Consider the following 23,048-nt stretch of genomic DNA (forward strand, 5'->3'; position numbering starts at 1 on the left):
CACTTCCACTGTCTTTCCTATATTCCAAGGTACCAATACGGCAGCTGCTATTCCTCAAAGTTAGGGAATGGCATCTCAAAGCTGCATAGAAGGCTGTATCGAGTGAAAAAAAGATTGAGATGGCTGGAGAGTTGTGACTCAACGGTAAGAAGTTCAACAAGCTAGATTCAGACTCCAGTTTCTTTACAATGTCATTTATAGATTGGTGTAAGCTGATGCTTGCTGGATATAAGGAGGGGGGGAAAAAAGCATATAGTGAAAAGGGTGAAAAAGAGATCCAGTTACAAGTACTATTAATGTGGGGTATGTATGTTTGTACCTAAGTGTTAGAGCTAATGTCAGAAAGTCTAAGCAACAATGTGGCAGAATTCGCTATGAGGGATTCTGCTTTGTTCCACCAGTTTTTGACACCACATGAGTTTGAAGAGATAGGTCCTCTACACCTCCCTGAATTTCCTTCAGTATGAGGACTTCAAGCTTTTATTCACCTAACCCTCACTGCTTGTACTTTGTTTTTGAAATGTGAGCCATCAGCTTCCACACTAAGGGTACTGTTTGTTCCAGTGCCATCCTTGCTGATAGGATAAACAGTCATCACTGCAGGAACTCTTCCCAGTCTCAGCTTCTCTAGAAAGGTCTTTGATGTTGCTCCTTGGCTCAATGTAGTGCTGCAGATACATGCTCACCAAGCTTGGCAGACTCCATGGCCTATTCTCCCTCTGTATAAAACCATCAGACTATTACAGATAGAGCTTTTTGATTTGAGGATTTGCAAAAAATGAGAAGCTCACTGAACATCAGTTTCTTTCAGGCAGAACCAGCAACTACTGTACCCTTTGTACTTGGGATGGCACAGATGGGCATATGTTAAGACAGTATCCAGTGGTGTGTTCTGAAAACTGACAGTCATTCTAAAGATGTTTCAGTAAAACTGAAGAATTTTCAGATGCTTAGCAAAAAGAACGGTGAGCTAGGTAGAAAGTTACCATTTTCTCTAATAGAGGATGTTTATGGCTTTGTCAGAGTGCTAGCCAGAAGGATCCAATCCTGCATGCCTAAGATGCATGTGCACGCACCTGAATCCTAATCTGTCCAACACATTTTTAAAGAAAACAGAATTCAAGACGGACTAATCCACCCTTTTGCACTAAGGTCACTTATATAATAAAATCACAAGTATCTGAAGCTTTACTTTCATTGCTTCTATAAAACAGCCTTATGCAATCTTTGTGACAATTTATTTCTCCACATTATTTCCAAGAGAGAGTGTATTATGCATTAAGAGGAAGAAGGCTAAGAGGGTTTTTCCAAGGTTCTTTCTGTTCTTTTCCATTCTTGGCAAGGCTACAGCATCAACTGCCATTTTTATCTTCCACCCTGCTGAGATAAACTTTTAATCTTTTAATGTGGAAAAAACAAGAGAACTAATTACTTCCTGATTAAGGGCATTTGAATGGATTTTTTGTGTTACAAGCTTAATTACATAAAATAACTGAAGACAATGCTTTTACCATTTTAAGGCATTCTGGGGAGACACTGAAACAATCACGAAAATTTCAAATAAAACATCATAAAGCAGAATTATAAGCAGATTTCTAGAGCCATTGTTTTAGATCCAGAGTTGCGGACTAAGCTTACCTCAAAAGATTAATGTAGATATGTACTCTGACTGTATTTCTTAAAGCAGATTATTGCTTTTTGAAAATTTTACTGTAATCCTATAAGGTTGAGCTGATACAAGTGAATCCAATGCCTTTTGGTTGTCATTTTCAATATAGTTCATTAAAAGTTTTACAAATAATTTCATATGCTGGCCCAATTTCCCATATATTATAAGAAGATGGATCTTAATGTAATTATTTGAGAAAAACTGAAACATTGCAAAAGACAACACATGGAATCTTGCAATGTTATATAGGTCATGCTAAGAGATCTGGAAGCTAAAAATGTATATCTAGATTGAATACAATTTTATGTGGTATCATACACAAGCTTTATACACGCTCTGAAAGAGCTACAGTCTTTTGGACTGTAGCAATTGCTTTCTGCTTTTTATCTTTGGAGAAAAATAGAGCTGGATTTATTTTACTGGTTTTAAATCAGGATGAGACGTTCTGAGGATTTGCTGTCTGATGACATCAATGGAGTATATGGATTTCACAGAATGGTTCAAGTATTTGTTACATAATTCTCGTTATAATGTCATTCCTGGTTAGGAAAAGCCACTTCTGATTGGAATAAAATCCAATTATTTTTATTATGTCAGAATTTCTGCAGTAAGATTATCTAATATGTATTAACGCTCCTGGAAACTTACATTTGCAAATGGTAGTTCTCAGTTTAGGATTTTTGACTTCCATAAGATTTGTTTTTTCCCTATTCAGGTCCATTTTATTACTATAAAATTAGGAAATACAGTTTCCCAGCAAAGCAAACCACCGCATGAGTTATTTGAAGACTGTTGATAAACTCTTCATTGCAGACAGAACTGCATGCTATTTGTGGTAACGGACATCACCAGCCAAAACAGACTTCAAATTTTAAAGAATAGAATGGTGGTCTATGTATCTTAATAAACCTAACCAATGAATTATATCAAACATGAAAAAAAATCTTTGATCAGGATTTCAAAAAGAAGTGCTTCTAAATTAAGCATTTTGAGACTGACTGCCAATCTCAGCACAAATTCTAATATTGCATTCAAGAATATTCTACATTCAATGAAAATCTGAATACTGAAAACCATGCAGTGAGAATACCAGTAATGAACTGCTTAGGTCTCATGTTCCCCAAGTTCTTTGAAGGTCTCACTCTAGCAAGTATATTCAGCTTAGACTACTATGCAGAGACAGGATTGCATCTTCCTTAAAACACAATTGCTTTTTTAAAATAAAAAACGAGGCAGCTGAAGGAGAAAGCTTACTTTTTATATACCCTAGTTACTGTGCTCATTTGAAGCAAGAAACTCAGATTCAATACCTATTCAATGCATAAGAGATTCAACCTAAATCTGTGACTCCTAGGCTGCATGGGGCACATGCTCCCTCATGGAGTTTGTGCTATTATAAAAATCAAATGAAGATTTTTCAAATTCCTTTTCAATGGAGGAAGTAGAAACAGAAACAACTCTGGGGCCTGTTGTTAAAGTGGTGATTTACAAATAGACCACAGTTTCAATGACCAATTCAGAATTTTATGTTTATCAGTTTCTGGGGAAAAAATGCAAAGAAAGTTATGGATTATTATATAAACAAATAATAGCCTGTTTTTAAAGTGATTCTCTGTTCTTCAAAGAATGACTGTGAACTCATCCCAGTTTATAAATAAGCAAAAACTCAGCTGTAAGCATTTACACTCAGCAGAATATTCTGAAAAGTGAAGTGAATGAAGATTACTGTCAAGCCCTGAGAGCTTCTTGTGAAGGAGTATAGTGGCTTTCTAGATGGTCACTGAGCAAGAGCTGATCTCTCAGCAAGTCTTACATATGATCACTAGTTCCATACCGTTAGCACTCTAAAAGTTTAAATAAAACAGTTAATTGTACTTGAGACCTTCAAAATTGGTAATTTGGGGTCAATGATTGGTAGGGTGTCTTCTGTCTAAGAGATGTTACTGGACTGAGAAATTAGGGGCAAAGAGGGCGGGACATCTCTATTTTCCTCATATCCTTTCAAAGAAAGATATGAGCATACCTGGCAAAACGGGAGAAGCAGAGAATTACCATTTACCTGAAGAAAGTATGGTGCTCCACACAAACCTTCCATAACCTTTTAGCGGCCCGATGGTTTGGCAGTTTGAACCCAATAGTGCTGTCAAACTGTTCCAGCTGGAAAGAATCCACAAACAAATTAACCCATTTCCTTAAGCTGGCTATTAACTAGCAGGCAGAGTTCAGATAGTTCCATTAGTGTAACAAGCTGTAATTCTCCTCTCATAAGACTTCATAAGATTTAAAAAAAAAAAAAAAAAATCAGAATTTCCAGCCTTTTTATAAAATTATACTTGGCAGGCTAGTCATGATGGGTAATAATCACATTATCACTTCCTAGCTGTACTAATGACTCTTTTGAGAAATCCAATAATACTTTAGTGTTCCTTGCTAATTTTCTGACTCGCTGCCCAATGTATTTATTTTTAAACTGCACAAAGTAATTGTACTGCAGGTTGTGCTGCACACTTTCCTTGGATTTTATAAGTCTGAAATCCATACTGCAGTGTTAAGCTTACCTGATCCGTTTCACTATGTAAGTTTCTTAACAAAAATATTACATCTATGCACTGTCAGTGAGTGCAAGAACAATACACCTGTGTTCCAAAACTTACAAAACTACAATGTTCGTATTGTACTGTTGGTATTTAGACTTCTCTTTTGTTTTATTTATTCACACAGTAAAAGCTACCTTAAACATGTTAGAGTATAATTTTAAAAAGCATTATAGTGTTTGACATTTTGTTTTTTTGCAAAATTTCCAGTTAATATGTCTTCAAAACATAACCCCTCCTCCTTCAGGAACTCCCACAAACTTATAATGGTATCTGAAAAGAAAGTTGAATTCACTATTTCCACAACAGCTAACAGAAAGAATTATAACATCCTACAGGACAACTCAAGCATTTGGTTACACCCATACAGCTAGATGTGTTGACATTTAGTGAACATTATACCCAAAGAGAGAGGCTGGCTCTCCATGAGGACTGCAAGTTTGTATAGACAGTAAGAACATGGCCAGTGTAACTAGCTTTCCTTGTAAAAAAAAAGTTACAGGATGGCATCTATTAACAAAAGAAAATAGATTTTCTTCTTGGTTTGCATTTACTAATCAAGGCAAGTGTTTAATACAATCAGTAGAATTTGAAGAGGAAAATAAAACCCGCAAGTTCTGCTCGAATCCAATATATAAGCCTGTGAGGGCATCTAGCAAAAAAATGAGGATGTTATCTTGTTGCTGGATAGAAATGATCTCACAAAAGAAACAAGACGGAAAGGTACTACTTACTTCTGCTGGCCTGACTTTGATGTAGAAATTACTTCGCTTATAGGAAATCTTCAGAATTTTTGGCCAAGCAAAGCGGTTGATCCGGAGTCTATCTTTGTAAATGAGCAGTCCATTAGCACATACACCCAGCATGATATCCACACCTTCAGAATCCTATCACGTATGAGACAATTTCATAAAAATCAGTTTAATAACATTCCAAACAAGTAATTGTCACTGGCATAGCTTGAGGGAATAATGCAGCTAGGACTTGTTTCATATTCAAACCTGAAAGACCCTGACAATGAGATTCTTAAAACAAAAATAGCCAAGTATATTAATTTTATAGGAAAGGCTTCGGACTCTAAGTAATGGCTTTGGCACTCATATGCCATTGCATATGCCACAGTTCTGGGAAATTCTTCAATATTCTGGCAATAGGCTTTAAGTCAACAATTTGCAAGGAAGGAAAGGTATGGCAGATGTACTACCAGTAATTTCACCAAACATTAAAAGAAGAAAAATTAAAAACAGGCCTTTCCAGCTTAAAACAGTCAGTGAAAGTCTGACCAAGTTGGTGATCATGGTGATCTTTTACAGTCACCTACTATTCCAGTAAAGATATAGGAAGTAACGGAAAGTTGGCTGAAAATGTCAACATAATGATTTCAAAGTGCTGGCAGGCCGGGTTTCTGAGCATCTGTTCCACTGACAGTGTTTGATGCAAGTTTTGCAGGCTACAATACTAATCACTTACTGATAAGGCTTCGATACACTGTACCACTACACAATACAGCAGAACCTCGTGTCCTCCCCAACAACACATCAACTACATCAAATGCCCACACTGTCATTAAAAAGTTGCTTCACTGGCATAACTAACAGCTGCAAGCGGATCCTGGCAAACAGCAGTTCTAATGCTTGCCACACTATGGCAAAAGAAAGCTCCAATAAAACTCTAAAAATTTAAGTTCCTTAAAACACTACAGACCAAGTGAACTGCCACTCTGCACTTGTATTAAACGTCATAGACATAGTTAATGTACATGAATAAAAATTTAAGTATATTTCTTTCAAGTGCTTCTAACAGAACAGAAAAAGTCTATGGAAAATTGCAAAAACAAATGCACATTGTTTCCATATGAAACAGAATTAAACAATGTTTCTCCAGTACTTCAAAGTCTTGGTTTTCTTTTTTAAATATAGGACTGATATGCTTACAATTAATTTTCCTAATGATTTGAAACTCTGGATTTGTGCGAGGGAGTGGGAGGGGGTTGGTTAGTTGGTTTGTTGGATTTTTAACTAAAAAAATCCCACTAGAAATGCAAATTTGATTTGGCTTACCTAGAGGAGTGGAAAAAGCACAAAAAACCACCCTCCCCCAAGACCTCCCCCCGCTCTGTTTTTAACTCTCATGGTATTACAAAAACAATTACATGTTCTTTTAGGCTTTACTTTATGGCCCCATGTCTCCTTGGCATCAAAAATCTGACATTTAAAATGTATTTAGACGCTCTTATGAATAAAATATTGTTTCCAAGCGGCACATACGTCTATGCATTAAATAAACTTAGATTTAAAATAAATTCTAAAGATGTTAGAGCTGTAAACTGAGTAATTATCGTGACCAAGAGATAAAAGGCTTATACTTAAGGATTGAGGGCATTACATTTTTTAAATAATCTATATATACTATGTTTTTTAATACTAAGCATGTCTATCGTAAAACAAAACAAAACAAAACCAATCCCCAATACCTTGGCATGATGTAAATCCACTCCATACATGGAGAGTCTCTTAGCATTTTCTAGGAACTGGGAATCCGCCTGTGCTGGAGTCAAGCCCCTAAAACCATTGAATAAGCCTTGAGTTTATTGACAAAAGAACTGAGAATCAAAACTGAGTGGAATCCTGGAATTCAGACACACAGAAAAACCTCAGTTTGTAAGGTATCAATAGCATTTTTGCCCTAAAGGGAAAGTGCTCCTTCAGAGCATATTATATTCCTTTAGTAGAGATTTCCATGTTCACTCTTCCAAAATATTCTAGCTGTATGTTGCTTAAACTAATTCATATGCTCAGATAAAAATATTTTCTCCAAAAGTTCTCTTCTGAGATCTTAGTGAAGCTACTATTTTCAAACTGAAATTTTTAAACAGATGAAAGTAAGAGGTTCTAGTTTCACAGCAAAAGATTTCCAAAGTAACAATAACTTCAGCTTAGCAGTTTTACACATACTCTTAAGAGAATTGACATAAACGTGACAAAACATGATGATTTCATTTAATCCCACTGTAACTGACACACCTGTGTGTTTTGTGTAGCTCAGCTACTTTCTCTTCCATTTCTTGAGTTTGATTGGGTGCAAACTGGAATTCACTGATACAGTCACTGCGGTGTTCCTCTGGGTCATGATCGCCCAGCTCAGCCTGCAGGGTGTATGAACCAAGGAGGGCGTGAGTCACAAAAGAACATGGCAGTCGACCAGAAGCAATATCCTGACGAAGCTGTAGGCACAAGAAATATCTGCAAGACAAAGGAAAGGGGAAAAAACAAACAAGCAAACAAACACAAGAACAGAGAAAGTGTTAACAATGGCAAGGTTATGAGATATGGCAGAATTTAACGAGATGCATGTAATCATATAAGGATATTTTAAAGTAAGTCAATGTATTAATAATTTGTTACACCTTACATTATTTGAACTTTATTGCCACACAGTAAATTTCACTTCCATTTTTAAGAGTCGATATTACTTTCATAAATAATGTGAAAAGCAGGAAAAATTCTGATTTCCAATATAAATGAATGAAAAACTGTACCTAGTTTGTAACAAAAGCTGACTTAGGAACTCCTTCATTTCACATTATAGCCTGCAGGTATCTAAGGCTTATAAATAAAAACCCATGCATTTCCTTTGACATTTCCCTTTGGCTTTAAAATTCTAACTTTCATATCCCTTGCAGTTCATGAGCTAATCAAGTCACGTGTCATGGTTTAACCTCAGCCGGCAACTGAGCACCACACAGCTGCTTGCTCACTCTCCCCCCCCGGTGGGATAGAGGAGAGAATCAGAAGAGTAAAAGCGAGAAGACTCGTGGGTTGAGATTAAAAGTTTAATAATTGAAATAGAAGAAAATAATAATAATAATAATAATAACAATAATAATAATAATATACAAAGCAAGTGATGCACAACGTAATTGCTCACCACCTGCCGACCGATGCCCAGCCAGTCCCCGAGCAGCGGCCCCCCCCGGCCAGCTTTCCCCCAGTTTATGTACTGAGCATGACGTCACATGGTATGGAATGTCCCTTTGGCCAGTTTGGGTCAGCTGTCCTGGCTGTGCCCCCTCCCAGCTTCTTGTGCACCTCCAGCCTTCGCAGTCGGTAGAGCATGGGAAGCTGAAAAGCCCTTGACCAGTGTAAGCACTGCTTAGCAACAGCTAAAACGTCGGTGTGTTACCAACATTATTCTCACCCTAAATGCAAAACACAGCACTGTACCAGCTACTGGGAAGAAAATTAACTCTATCCCAGCCGAAACCAGGACATCATGTAATACACAAAAAAAATCGGTTTAGTACTGAACCCATAATTGCCTTCCTTAAACTACATAGGTATCAGAATTTAATATTTCAGGTACTGCATACAGTCTTCTACCAAATTTAACAAGTTAGCAATCAGTAGGCATCCTACCCTAGCACAGATTTTTAATGTAAATAAAAAAAAAAAGTTTTACAAGTGAAGCTTAAATTGTAAGGAATTAAGCTTTAAGCTATAACTATAAAAATGCTTTTATCAGTTGAACACACAATTGAAAAGCCAACCAACTCACTGAAAATTGTCAAAGAAAACACAGACAGCTTCTTTTAAATACACTGTGTACTAAATGTCTTAGACTGTTTGTAGTAATATATCAGCTACATACTTGCGTAGCTATCTTATTTTGTGCAGAAGACTGATCCAATGCAACGTGTAGTAACATATATCCTGCCTCAGCAGAGCCAGCTAACTCCAAACCAAAACTAAGTGTTTAAGTTTTCCATAATTCCTGAAAAAATAAGTGTCAATTCCCTGCGCTCTACCCACTGGTTATGTTAGTCCTGCAGTGCTACTTTTTAGGTGGCTAGTATCCACTGCATTCTAAGTATTTTCTATCTAAGAACTTTGGAAGAGAATTATTTTCCGGTTTTATTATGGTTTAGGGTTTTATTTAATGCATATGTATAAAGCTACTTTTTCACCAACCTAGTCTAGATTATTACTGAAGTACCTTGGATCCCTTGAGCTTCGCTCTTAGTATCAATACCCCCACACCCTCATTTGCTATATAATGAAGCAGCAGCCCAACAATAAACCACTGCCTTCTTTCAAATATGATCATTCGCATCTTACCTCCCACCCAAATCATATCCCCACTTATCATTAAATTCTTCTTTCTCGGGTTTCTTCCTGAAGTTTTCACTTTGCCTTTTCAACCTTGTTCCAAAAAGCAGTTGATGTAAGAACATCTATAGTGTTCTACAGTAATAGCCAAACCTGTTATGGCATCCAGAAACTGAAGAAGTTTTATATGGCCTTCAAATTAGACTAACAGTAATTTTTAAGTTTAAAATTAGGAACTATGCGTACCTAGTGATGTCTTCAGTCAACTGTGAAGGATCAGGGGGATAAAACTTCACATTAAAGGTGAATATCCAAGGTAAACCTAAACATGGGAAATGTCCGATTGTTAATCTCCAACAAGTTGAAGCAAGCAAAGAAAGAACCTTACTGAAAAATGTTAGGCAGTCATATAAATCTTAGATCACTGAAATGTTGAAGAAAGTTTTTTCCCTCTCTTTACAGTATATTAGTAAGAAGCATAGATTATTTTCATTATCAGGTGGTAACTCACATACACATACAGTGAAAGATTAGCATGTCAAAAATTATTTTTAAAGAATGTTTTACAGTAAGTTATGTAAATAACAGAAAACATTTTTAATTTGAAAACTACCATGATATATTAACACTTTTAAGATAGTCAGTGTTCAAAGTCACTTTCACTGAATTTGTGTTTATTTCCAACTCCTCCAAGGCTAACAGGCTCCTCATGTTTAAACTGACTCTTAGTTTGAAAGACTGTACAGTAACTGTGAACATGAGATGTCAAAATGAGGTCTGCGTTGTATACAACAGAAAGATAATAAGTAAATTATTCATATTCATACAGAATGCATGGAAGACAAAAAATATTAGCCATTCCTCCTTTAAAATATTTTTTGAGAAACAATATGTTTAGCAAGTATAATAGCAGTGACATTGTAAGTTTAAATTCTCATGTGTTAGAATTGTTAACACCACATGCATTTTTTACACAAAAGCATGCTTAAAACTAGATTAATAATTTGACAAAGCATAAAATGTTGTCTTCAGTCATAGCTCTAGTTTTAAATAAATTTTTAAGATTTGAAAGCTGAAGTCACTCATCAACCATTGAAATACATTCTCAGAATGTTACTCTACCAGTATTGTAGCACTATGTGCAAGAGGAATACGTTCATTGGAAAGTACTAATAACTTGACAAAATGTAGAACTTTCCTAATTCAAACAGATGTTATTAAGTACAATGCAGACATACATATGTAATAGAAAATCCCAAAATAGGAGTCTAGAAAAAGAATTTAATAGTTTGGTTTTGCATGCTGCTTGAAAGCAAATGCAGTTGAGCTTTATCATATCTTGCCAAACATAAAGTAACACTACCGTGTAGATCTGCTAAAAATGATGAAGAAAGATAAGAAAAGAAATCAAAATATTATCAAAACAATTAAGTAGCCATTTTTGTCTTTCTTTTGCCCCTTTTCTCCTAATGCAAATAATATTTTGGTGAAAGACCTAACAAAAATAACCTTCGGTAAAAAAGGTAATAATTTTATAAAGCTTGTTAATGATGAATTTTGGACAGTAAATTATTTTAAAAATCTGTCCTACACAGATAAATCATGCTTTGAAAAATGTGTATTTTAACAACAACAAAAAAAAGACTGAAATGTCATTTCCAACATAATGCTAGAAAAGAGTGCTGACATTTTTGTTTAAGGTTATTTTCATTAAAAAATCCTGTTTTAAAATTTCACAGCTGTTAAAGGTGAAGAGGTGCTTGGTGTCAAAATTTCTAATGTCTTTCAACATTTCAAAAATTATTTCAGTTTTTCAGACAAGACTATTCATTGGAGCACTTCAATTTCTGCTTAAGCGTGAACCTCATTGTCCACCTGGCTGCTAAGTCGCGATTTCCTTTTCAGAGCTCAGGGTTTTAGCATATATTAATGTTCTCAGTTACCAATTATTTGTTAGAACAATGAGAACTTTGCATACAAAATAAGGCAGGACTCCTTAAATGAGAAAGCCTAATTTATCGGATGTACATATAGTACTGAATTGGGTAAAATATGCCTCATTGCATCATCTACTGCAATCCACTGCAAGAGAGAATTAAGACAAAAATACCTTTAAAAAATTTCTACACTAATTAATACATATAGCATGACAAACAGAATTAAAGCTGGAATAAATTAGCCCACTTCCATCATTTATCTCCCAGGGAATTGGCATCATTTAATGAAAAGCTGCTGATATTGAGTAAGCCAAACTGATGAAGAGAAGCAATTGGGCCAAAATATCTATGCAAAAAGCGTTCAGGGAGAGTTGTCATGTTAACAGGGCTGTGGGATGGGGAGAGATGGATGAAGGATGTGTCCTTCCACAGAGGTACTAAACCAGTCTTCAAGTTTTCCTGGAATGAAGCAATGTTTCCTGGTATGAAGCAATTTTTCCTGGTCTAAAATTGCAGTTAAACTAGTCACAGATGAATTCCTGCTTAACTTATTTCTCTTTCTTGTCAGCATTTCTACAGTTAGCTTTCAGAAAGCACTGTAGCCAGGAGACGTAGACACTGTTTGAAGGAAAAAAAAAAAAAAAAAAAAATCTATATTCTCTATAAAAAGCTAAAAAGAGTGTAAATCCTCTGAATGTATAGACTATGTGAAAAATTTCAGGTGTCTACTCCTACTAATTCCATAGCTAATCCATTGAAAAAATGTTGTCATTGACTTTGTACTAAATATTTTCTGGACAGTTGATGACCTTGTATTTTGCCTGATTACTGAAAGCACATTTATCCCCTGAATATAGACTAGCAAGTATATTACAATGTGCACAGTCTATATACTTCTCACTACAGCATACTATTTATAGCCGCATAACCGAGGCATACAAATGTAATTGTCTTCATACAATAATGCACACTATAACTGGCATTTTGAATTGGTGGCCAAGACAAAAACAATAAATAAATCTGATATTTAAAATGATATTTAGCATTCTGTCCCTGATAAGGCTCTCTGTTTTGATGTTTAATAATATGGACTATAGAAATGTGAAAAATTTTTCTAGCCAGCTTGTTACCTCAAAAATGCTTCTGTGGCAACTTCAAGCACATTCTTAGAGAGAAAGAATGCAATATAACCAACCAGCTAGCAGCATACAATTAACATGATTCATCCCATTTAAACTGGGAAATCAGTGAGGGTTTTTTTTTTCCCAGTAAAGGCTTTTTCTGGCTTTTACTGTTGATAATTCCTGTGTCTCAGCTAAGATTTTTAGGGTACTGTGTGACTAGGACAGATACACTACTCACAGGCAGATGTAAAAATGCCCCATAAAATTAAGGAAACTACTTCTATAATTTTTCTTAAATTACTGTCAAGAAAATCAAAGAAATAAGGAAGATCTAAATCCAGTCCACATTTTCAAAAATGCATAAAAAGCAGAGTACAAACAGTCCTGGTTGGACTGACAAGGTTCAGCTCACAAACTCAGTCATCTCCAAACTGCAAAATCATTCTTTATTATTAGTAGACATACAGAAGCACGTCTGCAGGACAACCCTTCCCTTGGCACAGGTACTTAGTTCTCTTTACCAGTTATAAGCTTGACTCTAGGGTAATTAGCTACAACTTTTACAGATATATAGTTATTTACATAAAAATGATGGATATAAAATAAAGTGACCCTGCATAAAGTCACCCCCATATTTTGATGCCTGAGCATAGCCATACATTTTATTAGAATCATAGAATCCTTAAGGTTGGAAAAGACCTCTAAGATCATCGAGTCCAACCATCAACCCAACACCACCATGCCCACTAAACCATGTCCCTAAGCACCTTTAGCATTAAAATCAGACAGCCAGAGCTGTACATTTAAAACGCAAGCCCTTTCCTTAATTAATTCTAACTTCCCTTAGCACTTTAAATACAAACTTTAGATTTCTTAAATATTTTAGAACACTGTGCTGCAAAATTCTAAACTCATGTTATATTGTTCTCACAGAATTGTATTTATGAATTTATCACCATTTGGTCTACTGCATAATTTGAAAATATATCTATTTAACCATATCATTATTCTTCTATATCACCCTCTTTCCAGTTGTTTAGGCTGTGTTGCAGAATATACCATAGAACCAAGGATGTAAAAAAATCCATTTCAACTCCATGACATTCCCAGAACTACCTTAATTGTTGGCTAAGTATGTCTCAAAGACTAGGCCAGTATTTCATTTGGCTGTTTTTAAGTTCCCCAATCTGAATGACTGGATGCCCATTAACAAAAGGATGTTGAGAACAGCCTTCAGCATGAATAAAGAGAAAGGTTTAAACTTATAGCCCAAGATTTGTCACCAGCTGCCTTACCTATTGTACCATTTCATCTCTTCTAATCCACTTCCATAGAATTAGAGGATTTCCCTCACCCCCCTCAATAATTAAACTGAATCAAGTAACAAGCAAATTAAGTTTTCTGTCTTCAGTCCTTCAGTTAATCACTCCTTTCTAAAAAGAAAACAACTTTTCTATCACCATAACCATTATCTCTTTTGATGCTAGGGGACATAGTTTCTTCCAACCCTAGACTGCTGAGATGTAATTATATACATAAGACTCCACTGACTCCCTTCTTCATAGCTAATGGAAGAAAAGGGGCATTTGGTTTGGTTCCCCTCTCAGGCACCTATTTCAGGATGCACTCACTCACCTCCTGGAAGTGCCTGTTCCTTCAAAAAAGAAGTGCATTTATCTTAGGTGGACACAGTTAACCTAAATTAGATCAGATTAGTCATATCTGGTACATATATACCTGATGGGTTTCTAGAATCTTTCTGGCTAAATAAGTATTCTTTTGACAAAAGACAGTAAGACAATTCTACAGTTAACTTCAAGAGCAAAACCAGTTAAATGTATCCTTTAGCAGGTAAGAATGCACAAAAAAACCCCTATACCAGTCCATTCTGCCCTCAGAACATCCAAATCCTCTCCATTTCTTGTAAGATATACAACACAGGATACGCAATGTGGAAGTATTTTTTGCAATAAAAATACTAATCATGCTGCAGACTAGAAATAGATTTAATTGACATAACATTACCTTGGATTTAAACTATTCCACACAGCATACAAATCTAATTTCCATTTGGAAGAGAATGAATTACATCCACACTAAAACCAGGATATATCCCAAAAATAGTTTCAAAATTTGTGTGAAGAGAAAGATAACCAGGTCTATAACTCAGTTTCATATACTTCAATTACACAAACAATAAAAGCAAATAATTAGGTTTCCCAAAACAGATGGTTTATACATTCACATCTCTAATCTTTAAATTGCAGACAAAAGATTGATCTTCAATTGCAATAGACACTATGATGAAACCAGGTTTATGTAGTTCAGTCGTTCAATTCTGTTACACTGAGAATGAGAGTTATAAAAACACCCATAGACAAAACTGAGTGGAATATCATGTGTTCTGTACTAACTGCATGTACAACATCTCACACAGATAAATTCTCAAATTACATTTTATATAATGGTGAACCACCACACTCTCTGTGAAGTCTGGGATTTGACTATTCCAAGGTCAGTTGCTACTGCTTGTACCATCACAATATTCAAGCTGAAGTTCTCAATTTTGCAAAAGCCTGAATCCACTTTACATGTAGCAATTTTCAAGAAGATATTGACAGAAATGTAATTACCCCACCTGTCCCTGATTGAATTAATTAGAGGTTTTAACACATGCCAGTGGATATCCAATTGCATGAATTCAAAAAAGTTAAGAACTAATTTTTCTGAAGAGATCAGGCTGTCTGAAAGCAAATAAGCTTTTTGCCGCCTCTGTAGCCCTGAGAACAGAGCCAGTAATTTGTGGATCACATTCATTAGCCGAGGTAACATCAATAATTGCTGAGATCCAACAAAATTGCCCAGCCAAAGGCCAACCTGAACAAATAAGAGATCACATAGAAGGCCTGAGGACCCTGACTTAGCAAGAGACAGTCCGGTGCAGAACACGACTTGGGAGAGGCTACAGGATTCTTACTTCGTCTTCCCCAGTCACAGGTGGTACATACATGCCCAATGTGCAGAGTATTGGTATTGCTCACATGTAAGAGAGAGACAGAGATTGTTATGAATATTAAGTTGCAAACTGATGTGCTAAACTCCACCTCCAAATTTGTCACCTTTGTGTGTTCAGATCAATGGATTTGTCCAGATACGCTTATCTAGCATGCTAGTGCTTCAGTTTGTGCTGTACAAGAGAAAAAGAAATGAGTTTCTTCATTTCAAACGTTCAGCTGGACTAGTAGGTTTTACAGGTAAATTTATTGAGTATTTTTGTATGTAAGATTTCCATTCCTGATTCAAAGACAAATATATTTAGAACTAAGCCTGAAACAAAGAAAAGCCTCATAACTTGATACTCATGTAGCTGGGGGATAAAATTTGTCTTTGCAGTACATTCCCATATCTGGAAACTTTAATACACTGATTACAGAATCATGGAATCATAGAATAGTTTGGGTTGGAAGGGACCTTTAAAGGTCATCCAGTCCAATCCCCCTGCAATGAGCAGGGACATCTTCAACTAGATCAGGTTGCTCAGAGCCCCGTCCAACCTGACCTTGAATGTTTCCAGGGATGGGGCATCCACCACCTCCCTGGGCAACCTGTGCCAGTGCTTCACCACCCTCAGTGTAAAAAATTTCTTCCTTATATCTAGTCTCAATCTATCCCCCTTTAGTTTAAAGCCATTCCCCCTTGTCCTGTCGCAACAGGCCCTGCTAAAAAGTCTGCTGCCATCTTTTTTATAAGCCCCCTTTAAGTACTGGTAGGCTGCAATAACACAACTGACAGTATGCTGATACTTGCAAACTGCTGTAAGCAAGTTTCACTTTAAAATCCTTAAAATGGTGTTCTTACTTTGTTGTTTGCCTTACACACTATGCCTATCAATTCTGAAGTGCTACAGACCAGAGAAAAAATTCCAGTCACGATGCCTAATTCAAGAAACTGGACTTGATCTCCAATATAAAATGTAGGTATTCATGCTGTATGAAAAATCACATCCACTTAAAATATTTTTGTAGTACATATTATACAGTATTAAAAAAATGTTGTGTAGTGCATCCAAAAAATTTTCAGGTCAGTTCTTACACTTCAGATTCATTACACTTACTTGTAGGCTATATACCATGCAGATCACTGCAGAAGACAATAACAAAAAGTATCAATGTCCTCAATCTTTTGTCAAATAATAAAACCAAACGAAACAGCCTTTAGCCCACGTATTTGGACAACTAATAGGTTTTTACTGAAGACCTGCAGAATAAGAAGTTACAATACCAGTAACTTTTCTTGAATTAAAAGGATGGCCTCTACTTGCATAAGTATATTAGTACATTCACCATTTTAATAGGCCTAGTTTGCTTATACAAGACCATGTTAGAGAAAAAAAATAGTTTCCAAGGAAGCTTCTGTAACTTTCTTTACTGAAAGTATAAACCACACCTTCCTAGTAAGGGATTTCATCAATTGGGAAAGGTCTAAAAAAACCAGAATTAACACCACCATGATTTCTGGAAAAACATTAGTGTTGCCTTAAAACAAGAAGTTAACAATAGTAAAGAAACCACCTGTTTATCATTGTAAATAACACACTGCTGTTTTTAATTACAAGCGCTCCCGCTGGATTACACTCCCCAAAAAAGTTCAAAGTCAGTTTCTTAAATAACTTAAAATCTTGTTGTGTTGGAAGTGTAGACATGTAACTCTTATCATCATCATCATCATCATCATCATCATCATCATCATCATCATCATCATCATCATCATCATCATCTCCTCCCCACTTACATTTCCTATCAGGCACTACAAAAAGAAGGTTTCCATCAAAACCAAAACAACAACAAAAAAGACCTGCATTGGCCACAAATGAGTAAAGCAATGAGAAGAATTTCAGTAAGGGCAAGGGTTGTCTAGCGCTTCTTAGTGGCTACTTATTTTGTGACATGTAGACTCAGGAAGAGTATCTCCTAGATTTACTCTCCATTCACTCCCCTATCTACTACAAAAGCTACCTGGCTAGTGAAGAGTTTTGACGGCGTTTTATGCAAACAGAGTAAAATTAATTACTCATTGTGTATTGAGTATAGGAAGTAGAAAGACTTTTCACACAGATTCAGTCTGAAAAGCATTGTAGCGAGACATTCCGATATTATGCTCTCTATTCCATTTCTATTCTGGAAATGATGAACACATCAAAAAAGCCAATGCTGGACTGATGAGTATTGAAGAATATAAATTTTCTGTAAGACATTGATTCTCCTTTTATAGTTTCATATTCTTCTGGTGAATCTTTGAAGTTAGAAAGTCCTATAGCAACAACCATGACCATCTTTGCAAGGTGACATTCTCCATCCCATAACCCAAATATCAGCACAAAGTTGAAAAACATCTACTGTCTCAGGATGCAAAAAGATCAACTATTAGTCACATACAACACAGAAAAATTTTGGGGCAGCAGTCAATATAATGATTAACTTCCACAGCACAAGGCTGAGTGATTCTTCCTCTCCCAGACAGTGGACAGAAACAGAAGCTTTGCTTTCTGTGCTAAGGCTGAATGTATCATTATCAGATATAAATTACTTTAATGCTATAAGTATACAATTTAGTCAACATCCAGGCTACTAAGTTTATGAAGAATATTTCTGTGAGGAAATAAAAGGAGCATAACATCTGAATACAGAAGTACTTACTTCGAATTTGTCTCTTAATTTCCTTCGAAGAATCTAGCCAGTTCTGAAAAAAAACCACAACCAGCATTTAAAATCACTTCAGACTGAAGGTGGTGAAGTAATTGCATACAGTGCAGTTAAAGTTTGTATTGTTCAGACATCTGTTCTATTTTAAAATAACCCAGAGAATTCTAAAACTGAACTTGTGATTTGCTAGCAAGTCTCCCTACCATGCACATAAATGAAACTGTGTAATGCCACTCCCTTCATGGTTGTCTTATTGCTTTAGACTATTTATGCCCTGTAATTTTAAAAAGTGGATAGTCTTACAGTGGAGGTGGTCTAGCAAATTACATTTGACAAATGCAATTTTCTCTCATACCGCTTTTATTGACATAAGCACACTTTTCAGGAACGGCTATGTAATCTCTACACGTCTGTGCTTACACACCCATATAGAGTTACCTAAAATGATATTTCTCTTGAACTCCAGAGACGACTTATTCCCATCGTTTGTCTGAAGGCATATATATTTTAGTTCTGATAACATTCAAAGGTGCTTGGGAAAACCTAATCAAGTTACATGCTTATTTCCTAACCTCCCCCAAAACTAAATTCTCTATGAACATGTATTATGTTAACACTGATACACTGGAAAGGTTCAAATCTAGATACTCAGCTCTATTTTAGGCAATGCAAATAAAGTCAGTTTTTCATATTTAGATGCCTCACTATTAAATGTGTTCTATCCTCAATACCAAAAATATTTTGATATAATCTGTGCAACCTATTAAATAGCTTATAGCATTTCAGTTATTATTGACATGTGCAAAGAGACTTTTTTGTGACTGATCATTCAAAAATATAACTTTGGGAAGTGAGACTAAGAAATCAGTAATGTATATTCAACAGTAACTCAGACAACCCTGCTTACTAATTTTACCCATAGATGTTAGAAAATAGATTGAGTGAGAGACTAGAAACATAAGCCTTTTAACTGCAGTTACTGAGAATTTACTTTATGTGGTGTTTGAACCTTTATTTCCCACAGGCAGACACACATACACAAGCATATACATGAAAGAAACACACATGCACACAACCAGCCTGCCAGCAGGACTTAGCACATTTCAAAGACAGAGATGTGCAAAGTAGGGAAGAATTAGCAACTGACTTGTAAGGTCAGGGACAACATTTGCATTTCCACAAACCACTGCACGTATTAGCAGCTTTGAAGTCAGAGGGGACTTCAGTGCCAGCACAAATGTTGCTAAAGGCATATGTCTACCAATGTTCCTTGCCTAACCTAGCCAAGTAGTAGATACTGGGTATAATGTGACTGACCTTTCAGTCTATGGTATCAAACTCCAGATGCAACAATTGTTTTCCAATACCATATCCCTCAGTCTTTATTACAGGCTTTTCCACCCAACATCAAATTTATTTCAAGGAGACAAAACATGCTAGGCTACAGTTCTATGGGTCTGTATGGATTAGGAGAATGTGGAACTATATGTTTTTGCACTAGTGCAAATCCTTAATGTAGATCACCTCTGCTGATAAAGGATGTGGCTTCTATGAATATGACCCAAAATACTAAGTTCCCTGTTGTAAATGACCTTGGTCCAAGTTGATTTCATCACAAATGCAGCATGTATGTATTGGACAAATACTGTTTACAAATTAAATGCAAAACACCCTTTTTATCATTTTTACAGATGCAATAAAAAAAAAAGAATAATTTCACACTTCTTGCTTTAAGAAGTCTGTGACCTCTACATTTCATAGCTACTATAATTCTTCCAGAGATGCACAGTCCATAACATCGTTACAAAGGAGGAGATATAAAACACTCCTCCAAAAAATCTGTACACCATTTATTCTGCTTAAGTCAGAAAAACTACTATCTGTTTGAAGAGCCTTGGCATGGAAAGGCCTTGGAAGACAACAGAAGTCTTCAAATAGTTTTAGCTGAGACTCACTTCAGCTACAGTTATCATCCTAGGTTTTCAGTTTTGGCATGAATTCCATTCCGAAATGATACACAGCCATATTCTTCCAATTACAAAGATAACTAGAAGTAGCTTGAACTCTTAAATTTTAGATAAAGTATAATATAAACTAAATAAAGTAAGTAAGTATAGAATATAGCATGGCAGAACTACAGCAGAAAACTAGGATTCCTGAGTATCTGTTACTTTCAGTGCTTTACCTTTTATCACTGTAAAGTAGGAGAAAAGAACATACAATACAGAATATGCTGCAAGATTAGAAGAATAATCCTTTCTTTACAGAAGTTATACAGTTCATTTTCTGATTTTCCAAACCTGGAGTAAGCTTATTGGAAGCAGACTTTGTCACCAACTTTCATTACTGTTCTGTCAAATAAAATCAGATGCTTATATTCCATTTATATGCGTAATTACAGGGGTGGGTTTTTTTGCATCTGGGCCTTTTGTTATGGAGAAAACAAACACTATTGAAAGAATCTACCCTGAAATAGACCTCTTAATGCAGAATAGACAGGTCTGTCTTTCAAAACAAAAGACAAAGTGTACACACACTACTTTGCTCCAGTAGGCAGAAATCTATTTGTTTAATTTGTGAATGGTAAGGTTACAGATGAGACAAAGTAATGAATTGTCAAAGAACAACAAAATGTTCTCTACCAGTACAAAAGTATTTTGTACATATCCAGAAAAGCAGCATTTCCAGCTGGTGCCCAGAACATGAGAGCAGAAGCTTTCTAACACTTCTGCAGACCAATTACAGTGTGAATGGAGCATTCATGAACTATTTGAGGGTGTAATGCAATGAAATCACTAACTAAACTTTAGACCGATAAATTTAACATTTGCAAAACAATGAAAGAAATCATTAATGAGTAATTTGACCTAAATAGTTTTAAAATGTGTATTAAAGCTAACAAAAATCAGTCTGATTTGAAGACATAACATCTCTCCCAGCTGCACAGAACAGCCATAGAGAAAAGCTAATGGGACTCCTCCTCCAATGGTACCCCGATGGTGCATTAGGGAGCAGCTCTAATTCAAGAGTGCCTGGCATTCAGTTTCCACACCCCACAGCTGCCGTCAAGTTCAACAGCTGGCTTATAAATGGGTGGCTGTGATGAGTGCACAAGAATGAGAAAAACACATCATTCAGCATTTAGTACTGACTGGCCTGGAGGTCAGAGGTTTGTGGCATTTTAATCTGAAGAGGCAACAGTCATAACAGGAGAAAAAAATGCATCAGAAAGAACTGGTACTGAGATGAAAAAAGACTTCAAACTTACTACAGAGGTGAACAAAAGAGAAGGCACTAAAACCAGTAAAAGTTCCAAGTCCCCAAGCTTTCTTTGGTAGCTATTGCTGAACACAACTGATCAGCCCCCCCACTTCTATCTATTAATTAAATCAAAATATAACATGTTGAATGTTTTCTTCTTTTTTTAAAAGAATGAAAAAAAGTTGAGACACTTAAAATTCCTAAGACAGAAGCATTCATTAAAAACATACAACAAATATTTAACATACTGAAAACAATTTAAACTGTCTTCATCCGTGAATTAAAAAAATCCCTTTAATAACAAAAATGAGTGCTACAATCTTACTGAGCACATTCTGCATAGCTATACAATTTCAAACTTACCAGCATGAAAGAAATGGCAGTTGGGGAGGGGGAACTTTCTCAGCACACAACCAGTAATTCTGCCGTATTAAGACACTGCAGTAGCTACCCTTCACATTATCAGGATATGTTTATACCATAACCGGTGTAAGAACTTCCAAACATGGTGTTGTACAAAAGCCGTAGCTTTGAATTAGGTAACTTGAATGACAATAGCAGTAAAAATAAGCAAGCCTATATAAATGTGCACATGTTACAGTACAGATTGTCCAACCCATAAAAGACTGTGAGCACTTAGCCAAGTGACTAGTTCATGCGAAAGCCCACGTTTTCAAATTCTTCTTTGAAAACCTGGGTATTCCCACTCACCTGGTAATCACAACTTAGAGCTGCACCAGAGGCATAGTACCATCCACATAATGGCACTTTGCATACAATCTAAAGCATATGGGCTATCCAGCCAGGAAATATCTAAAATAAACCCCTCCTTCACTGTTACTCAGTGGCATTCAAAATCTTGTAGTTCCTGCAGTTCACCATAAATTAAGCTTAGTCCTGCAATAGAAAGTAGGAGGTGGGAAATGCAAATCTGCTAGGGAAGACTCCTTTTTAAGTTTCTCCAAGTAACACTACGAACTTACTTGTATGAAGAAGACAAAATCCAACAACTGTGGTTTTTCAGTCTTCATAACAAATTGGACCAGATTTCTCCAGAAGTTTTTAAATAAAAGCCTGCTGCTGTCCATAATTCAGGTGACAACTGGTCTACTCTTCTTTTGAATAGAGTGCTAGGCTTAGCCTGGGCATATAAATAATTGAACCACAGGGACCCCATTATCCAGATATTTCTTGCTTAATTTATGTAAATATCTCATTTATGAGTGTTGCTACAGCAGCACTTCCATAGTCAATGGATAGGGAGCTCAAGGACTCATTCAGGCTGAAAGGGACCTCTGGAGATAACTGGTCCAACTGTAATTCAAGGTAGCACCAGGTTTGAATTAGCTCAGGTTGCCCAGGCTCATATCCAGTCAAGTTTTTAATATCTCCAAGGATAAAGACATATGAAAAAACAGATGGACTCCTTCTAAGGTGTGGTACTCTGTTCCTCCATTCACATGACTGAGGAATACCAAGAAATCTCTTATTCCAAGTAGAAGCACATTAAAAGAGGAAAAAAAAGAAGAAGGAAAAAAAAAGACATAACTCTAGACCAATCCAGACTTTCCTGCTCTACTTTCAAAAGCCAAAGGCTCCCTATTCCACCTCCTAGGATCTACTGAAGTGCGCTATTTCCTGGTATAGTTCAAGGAT

General features: G+C 36.0%; 1 protein-coding gene across 4 annotated transcripts in view; it reads right to left on the reverse strand.

The window, feature by feature from the left end:
• EPB41L2 (erythrocyte membrane protein band 4.1-like 2) overlaps positions 1-23,048 on the reverse strand; it is a 131,536-nt gene that overhangs the window by 28,790 nt on the left and 79,698 nt on the right. For all 4 annotated transcript variants that reach the window (XM_009319044.1, XM_009319043.1, XM_009319041.1 and 1 more), the window contains exons 5-10: positions 18,126-18,168; positions 9,615-9,690; positions 7,287-7,505; positions 6,737-6,824; positions 4,998-5,150; positions 3,729-3,826 (exon numbers count right to left, since the gene is read on the reverse strand). In XM_009319044.1, coding sequence (XP_009317319.1) covers positions 3,729-3,826; positions 4,998-5,150; positions 6,737-6,824; positions 7,287-7,505; positions 9,615-9,690; positions 18,126-18,168 — 677 coding nt within the window. The remainder of the gene's footprint in view (positions 1-3,728; positions 3,827-4,997; positions 5,151-6,736; positions 6,825-7,286; positions 7,506-9,614; positions 9,691-18,125; positions 18,169-23,048) is intronic.

The sequence above is a fragment of the Pygoscelis adeliae genome, unplaced genomic scaffold (genome assembly GCF_000699105.1).
Source record: "Pygoscelis adeliae isolate BGI_AS28 unplaced genomic scaffold, ASM69910v1 Scaffold172, whole genome shotgun sequence".
In the NCBI taxonomy this organism is placed as follows: Eukaryota; Metazoa; Chordata; class Aves; order Sphenisciformes; family Spheniscidae; genus Pygoscelis; species Pygoscelis adeliae.